This window comes from Pterocles gutturalis, unplaced genomic scaffold (genome assembly GCF_000699245.1).
Source record: "Pterocles gutturalis isolate BGI_N339 unplaced genomic scaffold, ASM69924v1 scaffold5760, whole genome shotgun sequence".
Lineage (NCBI taxonomy): Eukaryota > Metazoa > Chordata > Aves > Pterocliformes > Pteroclidae > Pterocles > Pterocles gutturalis.
The window spans coordinates 59,410-76,182 of record NW_010138093.1 but is presented as its reverse complement, the minus strand read 5'-3'; the positions used below and the strand labels follow the sequence as shown (position 1 = coordinate 76,182).

Here is a 16,773-nt window from a genome sequence, read left to right as displayed (position 1 = left end):
GCGCATGTGCTGAGAGCGCCGTGGTCCTGCCCGTGCTCGCTGCTGAGTCACAGCCTTTGCAAACTCACCGACTTTGGCGAGTGAGTCAATAGCAGGGTTGTTCTTGTCAGCCGGAGAGCAGAAGCGCTTTCCTTACCTGCTTGAGCACACTCTGGAGCTCCCTGTTCGACCAGAGATCTGTCAGGAGGAGGCGAGCGGCTTCGGCTGCTTTTGGACAGGAGCTGGGAAGATGAAAGCAACCCCGGTGAATTATGGCAGGCCACAGCGCAGCAACCCACGTGCATTACCGACAGCTGGGAGGCTGGCTAGACGTGGCGGAGGACTGCCGGTAAAACCCTCCTCGCTCTCTCAGCAGGGTTTGTGACAACAACCTCTGGGACGGGGACAGGACAAACGAAAACCAGGGAGGGATCCGAGTGGGGAAAAGAGCACTGAACTGAGCTGAAGGGGTGTTTCTGGAGTGTGAAATCTGGGAAAGGGAAGGGAAATGGTGCCAGCCCTTCCCTGGAGTCTGTAAGGACCGTGTGGGCAAATGTCTCAGGAGGGCAGCAGAGGAACGGGCTCCGTGCTGCCTGGTGAGGACAGAGGAGATGGGAGCGTTCGTAATAACAACATCTGCAACCATAAGTCCTTACTCAGCACAAGTTAATAGATACTTGCTCACGTAACAGCTCTGAAACTGTGAGTCATAGCAGTACCTTTTATAATTTTGGAACATTTCATAGAATCATAGAATCATTTCATAGGACAACCTAGATAGAAACCTCCTTGCTGGTTCTTATTGCTGCTCCTGATCTGCTGGACCTCATCCTGCCTGCGGGAGACTCCTGATCTGGGTTCAGTGTGATAGCCCCAGCCTGTCTCATCAGGGTGATGGGGAGCTACAAAAACAGACTCAGGACCCTCCCTGTACGATAGAGCTTCACAAAACTGTGTGTCCTCAAAATAGTCCTGATCAGACTGTGAGAAATGGACTGGCAGTGGACATCAGGAACAACCTGGGACCTGCAAGCACTGTGTTCTGAGTGAAAGTACGGGAATGTAACAGTATTCAGCAAATTTTGGGGCATTTCTCTAATATACACAGCCATTGTTATCAAAGACCTTGTAGCCTAAAATAAATTAGCAAATTTAACCTGGTCATAAGCTCCAAAATGATTGTGCAGCTCGCACGTGTTGCTAGTGCATGGCAGATAATTGGAAATTCTTGAGCAACGTTTTGGGACAGGAGAACCAGGTTTTATTGCAAAATCACTTCTCTGGTTATAACCATCCTATGCCCTGTCACCAGAATGACTATGTTAAAAAGAATTTTTGTGGCTGAAAAATTGTTCGTGGTTGAAAAGCCATTAAAAACCAATAAACCCAGAGGTATCTGTGATTAGATGGTCAGTGCATGTCTTTGACACTCATGTTCAAGAACAAGTTTTTTCATGTTGTTTCTCTCTTTTTAAGCTATAGTAATTTTCTTCTTTTTTTTTTTTATAATTTGCTTCTAATGATGCCGAATGTGTACTTTCTGCAACTGTGACTTCAGAGCATACCTCAAAAAGATTTTTTCTTTTCAAACCAAAATTACCAGGATCTGGTATCTGAGCCATTTCCAAACTCAGACAAAAGAATTTGTCCACTCTTAATTTGAGTGTCTCTTTTTCATACAGAATCTACTGCTACTTTGTAGGTACAAAATAATTAAATATGAACTGATGGAACTGTGATCACAACTTCAGTGTGTAATGTAGAATATCCTAAACAAAAGTGCTGGGAGTAGTGTGTGACCACAGCAGTGTACAACATGGAGTAGAATATCAAGAACAGCTGATTTTGGGAAAAATGTTCTTTAAAAAGTTACCTGAAAATCAAAGTTGGTTTTAAGGACAGTCTGTTTTTTACAAGTAGAAGCATTTGTAAGAATTTGTGGAAAAACAATAGGGAAGATAGCCACCGGTGGCAGTGGAAGCAGTTGACCAAAAAAAGACTCAATGAAACACACAAAAAAAAAAAAACCAATCAGAAGGAGACAGTGAGGTTGAGCAGAAGCATGAGGGCAGCACAGAAGATGAGATGTTTGTACATGCGTATCAAATAATGTTTCCTCAAAGGACAAAAGTATCAAGAACCTTATGTACGTCACAGGAGATGCCAAGGAATTCTTGGAAGAAGGACTTCTTCAGGATGTTATGAGGTTGCAAGGTGCAATCTTTGTAAAAAATGGGAAATTGGAAGTGTGTAGATGAGAAGAACTCTCTTCCACAGAAAGGAATCAAGGAAAGATCTGAGTTCCTTGAAAGATTAATGTCGGTGAACTGTTGTGACAGTATTAAACTACAAAATTAAATTGTGCAACAGAAAAGGTGTGAAGAGTGAATGAACAAAGAGAAACTGAAAGAAATCAGTGATAAAGGGATTGTGAGACGAACAGCAAATCTGATGCTCTGAAGTTACTGAAAGAGATTTTGGAGAAAAGCTTTTAGTGCAGCCAATTGTCAAGAAAATATATAATTTTACCAGTGAAATAATTTTGCTTGAAAATGAGCTGGGAATATTTTTCAGATAGTTGGAGAAGAAAGATGAAGAAGACATCAGAATAAATCAGTAACAGTAGCTTGAGTTTCAGAAACACCAACAAAAAAAATAAGGTAATATTCAATATTTTGTCAACTTGGACTAAAAATAACAGAGCAAACGAACATGATCATCACTATGAAGCCTGTGTCATAGGTGAGGATATATGCAGGAGACAGCGACAATTATTGAATTGGGATGCTCCAGGAAGGAGAGGAAACCACAGCTATCAGATAAACTGCTGAACTGTTGATGCCTTTCACTCAGAATACAGCTACAAAAACATCCAGAAGAAGAAATCTCAGCTTTGAGAAGTGCTGTCTGGCATTTGAGGAAACATGGGAAAGGAAAAGATCCATAACTTACTTGTCTGTAACCTGGAATCTCTTTCTAAAACATGAATATAAAAATGTTCTAGTGTATTGAACTTTACAGCTTCAAATGCAACAAAAGACCAGTTCAAAGGTGTAGCTAACAACACATTTGTTGGGTGGCAGAAGAAGCAAGTGCCATGGAGGCACTACATGGATGCGCCAACCAAACCAGCTGGTGTTGGAGGTGAGGGACGTATGTCCACAAGGAAACTGAGGCAGACTAACAGAGAAAACTCTGCAAAATACTAACAAGGTGCAACATGGCATGGTGTCCTCCATGGCAATTTGGCCACCACTGAGACCTCCTCTGTTCTCTGTTCCTGCTGGCTGTGGTGCTGGGAAGGAGGAGGGCGATACCGTGGGACCCATCACACTCAGCATCAGTGTGGGGAGCATGGGGTCTGCCACAGCCCCCAGTAGAGGTGTTGGATCTAGTTATTACCATCGGGGAGTGGGTGAGGCTCTTTCTGATGTAGAATTGGATAAATCCCACCCTAAAATTTCCTTTTTATCTTCACAGGTTATAGAGGAAAGCGGGAAAAGCTCATCTGTGAACTAACAGGTCAGTTCATGAGAGGGGAGATCTCCTTCACATCTGCTCTATGGGAACAGTCTGAAATGATATGGCTTGAGTAAGATTACTTCTGGATATAAATTGGTATTTTTTCATAATTATCAAACAGCATAAAAATCTTCGGGGACAGAAAGAATAATGGAGTAAAAAGAACAATGCAAGTTTGGGACACTGTAAGAACTGGGGAGTTTCGCAGAAGGAATTTGTGATACAGACAGAATTTAGTAACTCCTCACAGTTTAGTGAGTCACAGCAAATAAAGCTCATCATATAAAACAGTCAAGACAATTAAGGTACGTACAACCCCAGTTGTGCAACACTTTGCTGAAGTAGTAAATTAGCTGACGACCGGTCTGAGGGATCCAAAGCAGGACTTTAGGCAGAATTAATACCATTCAAAACAATGAAGACTTAGAAGAGGGCTAGGTTTCATTTTAATTGGGCTTGTTTTAGAGTGGAAGCATATAAAAGCAGCAAACTGACCAATGTTCACTGGCTGAGGTCCAAACTAAACAATGAGGCCACTTCTAATGACTGAGAGTCTCTCTGCTGCCATAAAACATGCAGTAGGTTGGAAGTGGTTTATCAAAGGATGATGGGGAAGGTATGCAAATGTCTTTTCACAACAGAAAACAATAGGTTACTTTTAGAAAGTATCTTAAAACAAAGACAGATGGTAGGAGAGATGAAAGTCTAGGAAGGAGAATACATGGTCAAAGACCATGTAAGTTTAACACCAGTCTGTCCAGAAATGAACGTATCGTTTGGCAAAGGAGGGACAGCCTTTTGAACAGGGCTGTAGGGAGTATGGATAACAAGCAGGACAGAATTACTACCACCAACATTCAAACCAAGTCCTAAAAGAAAATGTGGTAAAATACGTTGGGATTGGTCAGTTGTTGTAAAATACCTGTGGATATATTTTAATAAATACATACATATAGACACATGTATACACTTCATCAAAGTGGTGTCTTTGCCACTTGAGGTAGATATTCCAACAGAAAGACAAACAAATCTGAACATTATAGCTAAGGACAATCCCATTATATTAGTAGTGCTTGAATCTCAGCCCTGACCATCATGATACAGTTCGCAGGAAGCTGTGAGTGGGGAGACCAGGTACCAGGGAGTGAGGCTGAGTACCAGCATCCCCTGTTTTGAGGGCTGGAATTTTTAACAGGGTTCAAGATGTCGGTCCTTCAATTCTTTTTAGAGTTTCTTAAAATTCATCCAGCAAATTTCCTGGGGTCCCTTTACAAATCCCACCATGGATGGCTCATGCCTGTTTCCAAGAAACCAGTGCTGAGAATTTGTTCCTACCAGCATCCTTGAATTTTTTTGGCACTCTCAATTTACAAGCACAGGGAAAAATAATGCTTTACTATGGCTCTGAAGGATGTTGGGAAGGCCCTGGGGTGAAACTGGCTTTGCACAGAGTGCATGGGCTCAAAAATGTCTGTGCACAACCCTCTCCATGCCTTCTGCCCCAAACTCACCCATTTCGGCACAGGCTTACTACATTATTGAGCATGTTGCTTGTCAAGTAAGACTTTCCCAGGTGTGGGTTGGACATGATGAGGTTCCTCAGAGTGTAACAAGCTGATGTCATGATCTCGCCATAGCTGTTGGTATTTGCAGACTGGAATGACAGGAGACGTGATACATCTGGGAGAACCTGGTGAGCTAAAGAGGTGGAATGTTCCGGTCAATATTTACATTAAACCTATCACGAGTGAATGATACTATTTGTGTTAGCACTATTCAGAGCAAGAATGCAGTGTTATCTCTGGAAGGAGGCACTAGTAATGTCAGACAGTAATGGCATAATAGTCATCACTTCATTTTCAGAGACAAAGTGAGTGCTGCAGGCTCCTGGAAGGGCAATGATATGGGCATGGGTAGTCAAGTCCAACTCAGTTCCCAAAACACTGTCATCCTCATGATTCTGCAGATTTTTCATTATCTGTAAAGTGTACCACATGCTTGTAGAGACTTGGAGATAGCACACATTTTGTTAATTAAGCCTGCAGGTTATCACCTGTAATTGTCCTTTTGGCCAGAAGAAATGACACTGCTTTGCCCAATTTGGGAGCTTGGTTGAGTCCTATTATGGGGTTTACAAAACAAGGTTGGCAGATATTAGACAGTTGGAAACTAGATGTTCTGGAATCTGATGTGGTGGAAATTACGTACCCATGGTTTTGTGGAGAACAGGATGCCGGGACATGTTGCTCAGCAAAGAAGCCCCAGATCGGACAACTTCAGAGCTGTTGGACTGGAGGAGCCGTGCTATGCGAGGCAAACCTTTTTCCTTCAAACCAATCAATTGGCTCATTGCGTTGGACATCTAGGAGATAGAACAGAGATGTCTCATGACTTCTAATGTCAAGAGGACACAACTGGAATGATGTACAGGACCAGACAAACGGGACAACACTATAAAATAAGCATCTAAACAATACCTTCCTCTGCTACCATATTCCCACTTTGTCATTTACCCCTCTTCTCCACAGGCATTTGCAAAGTCAGCCTTTCATCTTCTGTGATATGACTGGTACTTCTGTCCTCTCTCTGGAGCCTGAGTGGGGACAGTTGCTCAACCAATGGATATTCCCATAAGCTGGAGAAGTTTTACTTTCATGTCCCCATTGCCCTTGCCCTTGCACAGCGCCCTTGCAGCTCCTTGCGATGCCACAAGCAAGAGGCTGCTTTGGAACGGGAACATCTAATGATACCTTAAAAAATAAGCTGAAGACCAAAAATACTCATCTTGGATCCTGATCTTGCATTTGCTTATGTAAATCTAGAAGATCTCAGGACGTAGCCAATGCTGATGAGCGTTCATGGACAAAGAAGCACAAACCCTTGATGAATTGCCCTCTTATTGATAGAGTTTAAACTAAACTTCCCAGCTACTGCCCCACCAGAAAGAGATTTTCACACCACCAGTGACACATGTCCATCAACAGTGACGTGGGGATGGAGGGAACAGGCTGGAAGGCAGCCATCTTCCAGTGGCCTGAGACCCAGTTTCCCTCCCATGCTCCAGGAGGACCAAGTGCCACATTACAGATTCACACCAGCAGGATTGGGATGTATAAAGTGGAGTCTAAGAGGAGATACAGAATTGTCCTCTATGAGCTAAAGGATTATAGTAAGCAAATTCCAACCATTCCCTTCCAGAGGGCTGAAATAAGCTGCTTCAACACTGTCAGGGGTGGGTTATTTTGTTTGTTTTCTTCCCCCCTGCCCAAAAGACATTCTTGTGTAATGATCTTGATGGCTGAAAGCCTTTTCATTTCCATGGAGCAGATAGCTCCAGACCCATTTCTCTGATCAGCTCTACCCTTACAGTGACAGCCTCTCTCCACCTTGTTAGTGCCGCTGTTTAATTAAACTGCAAAAAAGGAAAAGGTTCCCAAAGCTTTTCACACGGTAAGACTTGTAACAAAAGCTCCCGGGAGATCAGAGCTGGCGGGTTAGTGCTGTCCTAGCAGCGAAGGCTCTTTTTGTGAGTCACTCGGTGTTTCTGGGTGGAACGCTGCGCACACGTGACGCACCTCTCCTACCTATGAAATAATTATCTCCTTATCTCCCTAGCCATCTTATTTAAATTGGAATTGATGAAGTTCGACACAAACAGACAAGTCGAGGTTTGTCCACGTGAACGCAGCCTGTGAGGACATGCCCACGGTAGCGATACTGGGCACAGCGGAGCTGCTGTCGTGACATGGCCCTTGCCGTGCCCCGGCTCCTGCAATACCCACGGCGTCACGCAGCCCGTGTCCCCTCCACGCTGCCATACCTACGGGTTAGGACATCTATCAATCAGAGCTATTTTACAAGCAGCTCTGATGTGAGGACAAGCCACAATCCACAGCACAACCCACCCTGTTATTAGAGCCACCTCCCACTTAAAAAACACGCACAGGCGGTGGCGCACGCACAACCTTTCTCTCTCCTTTAATGACGTCTGTCCACATGTGCACATCTGTGCACGTCCTCACAGCTGTCCTGGGGGGAGGGCACCAATAGCGGTAGATGCTGGTGGTATGACCAACCTGGAGGAGCCCCTGGAAAGTGTATGGATCTGGGATAGACCCTTGGGATACTGATCATAACCCCCCATGAGACCGTATTTTTGGCATTAATGAATACCTCAGCTGGAGCATCCACTGTGGAAAGACTGACAATAGTGCGTTGAGGTTTCTGAAGGACATTTTCCTTTCTGACTACTGTAAAATGCTGACACATTTGGCCACATATGTGCAGAGGAGAGAGGAGTGCTTACCAGCCCTCTGCTTGCAGTGAGGTTCTGCAGAGCTCCAGCACAAGCTTCCAAGGTGGCATCCTTCTTGCTCTGATCCATCAGGGACAGGTAGGTGCGGATGGCATCAGAGTGGTAGAGCCAGCTGGGTCCTTTGGGTTTAAAATCCTCCTCAGGAAGGGGGACACCATACTCGTCATTCTACAGAGAGATGAGAAACTGGAAGCTCAGATCCTGCTCTTCACATGCAGCCCCTGCCTGGAGCTGAATATCACATTTCTGAGCCCTCTGCGGCACACCTTACCTCCATTTTGCCACTCCTGCTGTTGAAGCAGCCTGTGAGAGTTTTGTCCATATAAACGCTCCGGGCCATGTGGTTGAGTTGGGTGTATTTGTTGGGAACTTCAGCATCCAGGCGGTAGGAGAGGTTGTGTAGGATGCAGATGCAATTCTCCACAGACTGAAATCACCCCCAGAATACAAATGCAAGCATCACGTTAAGCAGAAAAATATAGAGCAACACCTGCTATAGCTACAGAGGGGAGACATACCGTGCCATAATCAGCTTTTTTAGCAGTTATACTGAAAAGTAGAGTAGAGTAGAGTAGAGTAGAGTAGAGTAGAGTAGAGTAGAGTATATAAGCTCCTGACTCTGCTTAAGGGTCCAACGGATGGGAAGAGGGAGGTAGAGTAGAGATGAACGAAGGCTACATAGCCACAATGTGATGTCGTGGATCTCTCTGAGCTGACTGGCTCACTGAACCTTATTAGATCCCACTGCCACAGATTAGTTGATAAACAGGAAAAGAGCATGAGTGCAGAGGGTGGTTCTATCAAACTTCCTGCCATGAAATGCCAGATCTTGAAAGTCTTCCTCTTGCTGTAGTCAACTTTCAATTACCTTATCCAAGTCCCAGCTACAGATTACAGAACACTTTTAACCAAGAACAGGCTTTTAAGTCTGCTTTACCTAGATGCTAGAGGGTGCCCAATGTAAAGAGCAAAGGGAGAATTTTCACTAGATACCTGTAATCAACACCGGAACATGCAGTTACATTTCCAAAGAGCTGTGTTCTGTATGTGCTGCTGAAACCGGTCTTTTTTTGCAAAAGCTGTCCCCAAAAGATGATTTGCTCAATCCTGACCTCATGTAAAATAATTTTGGTACTTTGCTGGGCATTGGGGACTTTAGGGGGCCAGGCTAGTATCACAGGTGTTGAATTCCTGAAAATGTGGCTATAAACACTATTATCTCCAAGGTAAGTGCCTTTTACACATAGTGATCAGAGTCACAGTCAGGGGACTGGCAGAAAGACGCCAGCTCCTGGCTTCTTGCTGAATGTGATGCCAATTTGGGGCTTATATACTTGAGTCCTGCTGGATGAAGTGATGTGGCAGTGGGAAGAGCAAGAGATGGAGGTTAAGATGCAGGAAAGATCTCAAGGTGGGAGGGGGAGGGGGGAAAACATATTGGGGTCTCAGGAGCAAAAATATTTTGCTGTGTCTCTGTGTTTGGTAAAGTGAAATTGTAAAACCCATCTCTACTTCAGGCCCAGAGGATTTGCAATCCTACAATAGATCGCACTGGGATTTGGAAGGACAAGAGCAGCCACAAAGAGTCCAGTCCCCTCTTGTGTTTGTTTGAAAGGGATTCTGAGGTATTCCCAATACTGCCGTTATTAATTATGGGGCAAACAGCTTGGGGGGGGCATCTGATACCTTGTCATCGGGTCGGTTAGAAGCCACGCAGTTCTGGGCATAAGTCATGACTGAATCGATCAAGCCAGGGTAATTCCTCATGGTCTGGCGCCCCATGTCTGCAGAACTCAAGTTTCTGAAGGAAGCCATCGCAGAGCATGTCAGGAGAGGAGGAAGAGAGAGGATTAGTTGGGTTCACTCACTAGTCTCGATCAGCTCTGTTCTGGCTAGGGCTCTAATTGAATTTAAGGACGTTTTTTTCAGATTCAGCAAGGCTGGTGCACTGCTCTCATTTTGGACGTCTTCTGTAGGGCTGCACAGATGCGTAGCTCTCATTGCTCTTTTGGATTGATTTCATCTAGGAAAATGTCCTCTTCAGGAGCTCTGCATAAAAGACATCCTAGTGAGAGTAACTACCAGCAATATTTTGCCTCAGAGGATATGCATGTGACGTTACACAGACTCATCTCCTCCTTGGAGGGCTTTCCAAAGAGAAGACTGAATAAAGACCATCTGGGATTATTGTGAAAATCAGGAACGTGTGAATGGATGTAAGCAGGAGCTAAATGGGGTCAACAGCAATATTTGCGTGGGAAACTGGGGCAGAGAGGCTGAAGAGCAGCAATTGCTCTGACCAGAGGGACTGACCGGTTTGTAACATTGTAATGTATTCCTGAGCACTGTTTGCTTCCAAGACAGGGGAGTTTTTCCAGTAACAGGAAATGGTTTTTCGTTGTTTTGTTGGTTTTTTTTTTCTTCCCTGTTTTATTGCCTTGTAGCTTGCAAATGAAAAACAAAGAGAGGTTGGAAATCGTTGTGAGATGTTCACTCCAGGCATTCCAGAGCTGGATTTGATGTTCACTGTGATTTGCAGCCGCCTCATTAACATGAATTCATCTGCAATCCAGAAATGCTTGAGCAGCAATGGCTCGAGCCCAGGGCAAACCCAAGGCTGTTCTCATCTCTGCATTATGATGTGGCTGGGCAGTGAGTCAGAGCAGTCCCGGCTCAGGGGAGCAGGGGCTCTGGACCCAACTGTCCTGCTTTCCTTCCTTGGCTTGCTCCCCGTTTCAGCTCCCCACAACATTTTTAGCTCCCTCCTTGACGTGCATCTCGCAGTCTTTGCTGGGGTGGTGGATATTACTGCCGCAGACTGTGATACGTCTCAGGAGACGGAGCCTGCCTTGCGTGAAGCTCCAAGGAGAGCTCCTTTCACAAGCTATTATCGAACTTCTTCCCTCAATTGAATGGGATATTTTGTGGCATCAATGGGCTGAGATGGTCTTAAAAGTGGAGGAGCACCTCACGTACACTGCACATCCCGATGGGGAAGGTGCCTTCCAAGACAGGGAAGGGAGCAGCACTCACTATCTTTCAGACACGGTTCCCAGCCGCAGAAGACGATAGTATCATGTCTGAAAAGGCCCCGGCCGTGTTCACCCATTTCGTTTCATAAGCAGGTACAGCTCCAGTTACTAGCTGCATGTCTGGTAAGGGTGCGGTCGGCACTGCGCTCCCTCAGGGAGAGCTTCAGTTGATGAAAGTACCTAATTATACAGGGTTATTTTTTTTTTTTTCCCCACTTGTTCCCAGTGAGACAAGGAGCTCACATCCAAGTGGAGGAGGGTGGTAGGAGAAACAGCAAGTCAGGGCGAAGATCCTCTACAAAAGAGCTCTGGCTTTCCCGTGTAAAAAATAAACTAAACTACTCTGGGCTCAGTCTGCACCTCCTGTTTTGTAGCTGACCCGCCTGACGGAACGAGCCAGGAAAAGACCAGGGCAATGGGATTGCTCTGTACTCAAACAGTTATTAAAATCAGCTGGAAAATGCTTGCTTTCCCCACACACAGAATTCTGTCTTTTTGTCACCTAAAACCCAAACCAGGTTGTTTTTTGTTTGTTTGGGGTTTTTTTTTTTGGGTTTTTTTTTTTTTTGTTTGTTTGTTTTTTTCTAGCAAGCAAAATTTTTTTCTGCAAGCCTCAGAAATCTAAAGTTTCCTGGTCCAGGTTTCAGTATTGCAGCTCTCCAGTGACAAAGCAACTTACATTTTTTTGAGCAGAGACTTAGCAAGGACAGACTTATGAAAAAAAGAAAAACAAAATACTAGGAAACATATTTTACATGTAAATTTTTCTGCACCTTCTCCTAGTCAGTAAAACTTCCTCAAGGAGAGGTTTTTGTTAATACAATCGCAGTGAGCATGTCTTTAGATTATTGTAAGAGGGTTTAGACAGCTTCAGTTTTTGTCAACAGACTGCAAGCTACAGTAAGTTCCTGCTTGATGACTCACCTCAAACACCCTGTAGCATTGAAGAATACTTCTGGGTCAATAATTTCTCTTGTCCTGTTGCAGCTGCCGTCAGACCAGCCAGAGAAAGGGATGATAACACAGTCTGTCAAGACGGGGAGGGCCTCCTGTATCAACTCTTCTTTTAATTCATCGGTGGAGGAGAGGTTCCAGAGCAGTCCTAGGAAGGAGGTGGGAGACAAGCTCAAGCAGAGGATCACCATGCATTAGAAACTTTTAGACCAGAATTAATTCCAGCAACAAATCCCTTGTTCATTACAATCCTCTTTGAACCAAGAGCACAGGGGGTGTCCTAAATGCTAGTCTCTGTCCATCCCTATGGGAAGCAGGCAGGATGGGAAACAGGAGCATGGCATCATGTGGAGGTGGGCATCTAAGCATCCTCCCTCCTCCCAGAATTGGTATTCATTTCCATGAGGTTGCAGGGGAAAAACATCTCTCCAGGGATCTCATAAAGGCTTGCACACAAGACCTCAGTCTTGAGGGTGACCTGCACCAACAGACTCACATCAATCCTTTAAGAAAAGGTGAGATACCAACCAGATTACCTATCCAACCATACTGGGATTGCCAACACCTTCGGCCTTCCCTGGGAACAGCACAGGGACCAGGGGTGAAGGAAGGTGTGGGAATGTCAGGGCCACCACAGCTATGGGGAGAAACCTGGAGCAGGTGCTTCCCCAACAGGCACTGATGATGTGGGGAACCCTTGTGGGCCACTGAAGGGCCAGGACCTCCTCTGCTTTCTGTTGTCATTTGGTGTGACAGGAGCATAAAACATCCTCTTTGTGGTATGGCAGCACCATGGCGACTGGGCCTTTGCGTGCTGGAGCAACACAGACCACAGGCAGGGAGGAGCAAGGTCCTTGCTGAGGGCTGAGCAGCCTGCAGTGTACCTGTCAGTTGCTTCTGAATTTCGGTGTTCCCTGTCCTCCGTAGGAGGCTCACACACTCCCTTATCCCGTTCTGCCGCCGGGTTTCTATCTTGTTGGTTGGATTCTTGAAGACCAAATTTCGGAGGGCTCCAGCTGCTGCCCGCTGTACATTCTGGTTTGTGCTGCGGAGCAGCTCGACGAGCTTGGCGATTCCTCCCAGCCGATAGACCTGTACCAGGAAAGACACGCTGCCATCAGCATGGTGTGCAGAGCATCGCTGCTGGGATGGGGACAACTGGAACTGTCATTGCAATGCAAGGAGTCAACATTGCACATCCTGATGGGAGCTGGCAAAGCAGACCTGGCTGTAAAGGATGGTGTGTCTGGTTCAGGCCATAGGTCATGAGCACAAAAGTGGATGTCTATGAGTAATGACCATGGACTGAATCCTTTGCTGATGTAAATGTGCTCGCTCCCACAAACTTTCACCTGCCTCCATCAGCTTGCATCAGGTGAAAATGTTGCTCTGCCTAAATGCAGAGGCCATTTATAGCAATATAATGACATGATGTGGTAATTTATCTGCATCCTGAAATCACAGGCTGAGCTTCAAGGGATGGCCGTGGTACAGCGTAAGCACCTCCAAGGTCAGCCAGAAGCAGTACTGGGCCATACTCCAGCACTCAACTGGGGCAGCATCGGAAAGGGGCGTGAACCCCCACCTGCAGGACACCACATGCATGCTGGGGAGGTCTGAAGGCAAATTCCTCCAGCTGAGCTCTCTAAAATGCTGAGGGTCCCAGCTGTAGGATGCCCTCTGTGCCAGGTCTCCTGGGGCTGTGAGCCTGCAGAGCCCCTGCTGGCACAATCCAACCCCTTGGCTGAAGGTTTGCTGACAATAGAAAATGAATGAGCACCTTTTAGAAAGGAGAGAAAACAAGCGTGCGCTCGGGATGACTCATATACCTGCTCTGACACATCTTTCTGGGAAGCGATGGGACAGGCCAGGCTCAGAGAGTGTTTTCAACGGTAACGAAGGGTGTGGCCACCATGCAATTAGCGACTGTAAAGTAGGCTGGGGTACCTGCACTGGGTTCAGCCGCAGCAAGGGCACAGAGGTACATCCCCCACTATTACACTGGGAAATGGAAAGCCACCTCTATAGGGATGGCATCTTGATAAACCCATGTTTGTATGACTGCAGACCTGCCAGGGTGGAGATAAACTTTAGTGATAGTCTTGCTACAGCAGATCCATCCTTGAGATTGCCTCCTTTGCTGCATGCCTCAAGTTGCACCAGGGGAGGTTTAGGCTGGATATTGGAAAAAAATTCTTCACTGCAAGAGTGATCAGGCATTGGAACAGGCTGCCCAGGGAAGTGGTGGAGTCACCATCCCTGGAGGGGGTCAAGAAACGTGTTGATGTGGCACTTAGGGACATGGGTTAGTGGGTTGGGTGGTGTTGGTTTGATGGTTGGACTTGATGATCCTTGAGGTCTTTGCCAACCTTAATGGTTCTATGATTCTATGATTCTATGTTGGCATAAATTTAGTAATCAGAGAACAAGAGCATGAGAAAAATAAGGCACATGGTAAGAAGGGCTTCTGTTTGATCAAATGTCTTTGTATATGATCACTAATTAACCCATTGGCTTAGGTGGCTGAAAATGGCTGAAATGTCACTGAGCAGTGCACAATGAAGGTCACAGTGGGATCCAGGGCAATTTCGTGTGGCTCTGACAGTGCAGCTCTGAGACAGCAGAAGATTCATGTGGAACCAGGTGCAGTTGCATCCAGAAGAGGACACTGCATCTGGATGGCTGCTCCTGTATCACCAAATACCTTCAACCTGTGTCACAGCAGCTTATGGCAATAAGGTGGCCACAGGCTCCTCGGCTGCCTGGTAACTATTCCTCTGTGTTAAAATCCTGACCCAACTGCTTTTAAGAGAAAGTGGCCACTAATTCTTGAAAAACTTACTTATTTAATTCCTAAGTGTGACTAATGAGGTATGAGGCTCCATCATGAAAATCAGGGAGACATATGGAACCTTGGTGCTGAGGAAAACCAGTTTCTTCCGTCTTGTGTGCCATCACATCCAGTGTGACAGCAGAGCTCTGAAGGACTTTGCTCACCTCTTGCTTGGCAGACTCATCCTGGAAGCAGGTGTGCTGGAGGTAGTAAGCACCCATGGCCTGGTATTTGTCATCAGAGGAGCACAGGAGTTGTATGGCTTTCTGGATGGTCATTGTACCCCCGTCTATCTCATCACCACATATTCTGTGTTAAAGAGAAACACAGGATTGGTTGAGTGCTCAGCCAAAAGGGCTACATCAGGACTGGGAATTATTAGGAAGAAACCAATTACAAAACATAAAATGTTATCACATCACCACATAAACCATATGGTGCATCCCTAGCTCATTTCTCTGTCTCAAAAAAGAGACGAAAAAAGTGGAATATATATAGTGGAGGACACTAAAGCTAGTAAATGGTGGATCCAGTCTGTCCAGAAACAAAGGAGACAGAAAAGTTCAGTTGAGGTGCTAGATGTCTAATTATGTCTGAAGTGGAATGGTTAAGGAGCAGAGAACAAATATTCACTGCTCCTCAAACAAAAGAATTAGTGGACAAGAGTGAAACCATCCGTCAGGTTATTAGGACACTCTAAACTAGGCTGATGTTTTTCCCACAGCGTGTGAACCTTTGAAGTGAGATGTGGTGAAAGCAAAACTGTGAGAGTGCATGATCGTCTTGGGAGGCTAGAGCAGATCCCTTAGGAAAGGTGACAGGCACGTCTGGAGTGATGGGATGGACAAATACTGAGTTTATGAAATACTAATAACAGCACTGAGACATCCTGCTCTCAGGGTATATTTACATTGGCACTCTCCAAGCTCTTCATAAAAGTTAGCCACAGTCGTCATCCCCTGTTATGGGTAAAGAATGTGCCTACAGACTCTGGAAGAAGGATGTTAATATCTCTGGCTTGGAGCAGGACTGAAACCTCAGGAAAAATACAAACATCTGAAGTTTTGTCCCTTTATTTAGAAATATGGAAGTCCTGCTCTCTTTGGCTTGTATTTATTTAGCATCCTCTGTGATGTTTTAACCACAGAAAAATTAGAAGATGGTAGAAACGTTCAGACTGATAAAGAGGCTCTGAACTGCAAAGCTTGGCTGTGTTTCCAATTGTATTGGTCAGTCTAATAAAAGTTACTATCTCTTATTAGCATCCTTGCACCTTGGGCCTGCCGCTGGCTGCTGCGGGATCTCAGCTCATGGCCGCAGTGTTTGCCTTAATTTGCATCAGAGGAAATGACCACGCAAAGTTCAGGACTGAGAAGAGCCAAAACACAAACTCCTCTTTGGTTATTGCTATTTCAGCAGTATAAACACTTTGTTAATAGTGGATGAAATAAAAAACAGGGGGGCGGGCTTTGCTAGGAGAACTAAGTCATCGTTGTGCCTGACTGATGTTATTCGCTGTTCAGGATCCGGTTGCGACTAATGGGGAGTTTTACCTGGAGATCAGGGAGGCCAGTTCCTGTTTGAATCACATGAATTTGTACACAACCTCCCACTCCACGCCGTACTAGTGAGTGACTATGTGGAGGGGCTGATCATCTTCAAACAATCCAATAGACTAACGAAATGGAATGTTTTTTATTAAGTTCTTTAAATGAACCTATTACATTTGAAGTATTACTATGAGGGAGCAGCTTCTTCTAGGCATGGGACATGGAGACTCATTATGATTGTGACAAAGAAATGTAAGAACATCTAGAAAGAACACTCAGGCGTGGTCACCACCACCAGCAGCTTACACTAAGACATTTTGTCCTGAAGTATCCAAAGACCCACCTTGACACAGCATGGGTCAGTGAGTAGTATCTGCAATTCTATAGTAAATTTCATACCAAATATCAAAAACCAACAATTACCCAATGACACTGGAAGACGGCATGAAAGACTGTTTTGTCTCCCCTACCTGGCATAAAGTTGCACTCGGTTTAAATTGGTCATTTATGCACCTGTCAATGGAGAGAATAGCTGCTTCCAAAGAAGAACTTGCCTTTTTGTGCCCTAGACAATTATCCTAAGACAAG

The 16,773-nt window shown here is 45.3% G+C and overlaps 1 protein-coding gene across 1 annotated transcript in view; it reads right to left on the bottom strand.

Moving 5' to 3' along the window:
* Positions 1-16,773, bottom strand: part of PKP1 (plakophilin 1) — a 42,920-nt gene that overhangs the window by 1,200 nt on the left and 24,947 nt on the right. Inside the window, exons 4-12 of the mRNA XM_010082832.1 lie at positions 14,800-14,944; positions 12,687-12,894; positions 11,773-11,950; positions 9,503-9,617; positions 8,088-8,243; positions 7,808-7,984; positions 5,710-5,863; positions 5,013-5,199; positions 137-221 (exon numbers count right to left, since the gene is read on the bottom strand). Of these exons, the coding sequence (XP_010081134.1) occupies positions 137-221; positions 5,013-5,199; positions 5,710-5,863; positions 7,808-7,984; positions 8,088-8,243; positions 9,503-9,617; positions 11,773-11,950; positions 12,687-12,894; positions 14,800-14,944 (1,405 nt within the window). The remainder of the gene's footprint in view (positions 1-136; positions 222-5,012; positions 5,200-5,709; positions 5,864-7,807; positions 7,985-8,087; positions 8,244-9,502; positions 9,618-11,772; positions 11,951-12,686; positions 12,895-14,799; positions 14,945-16,773) is intronic.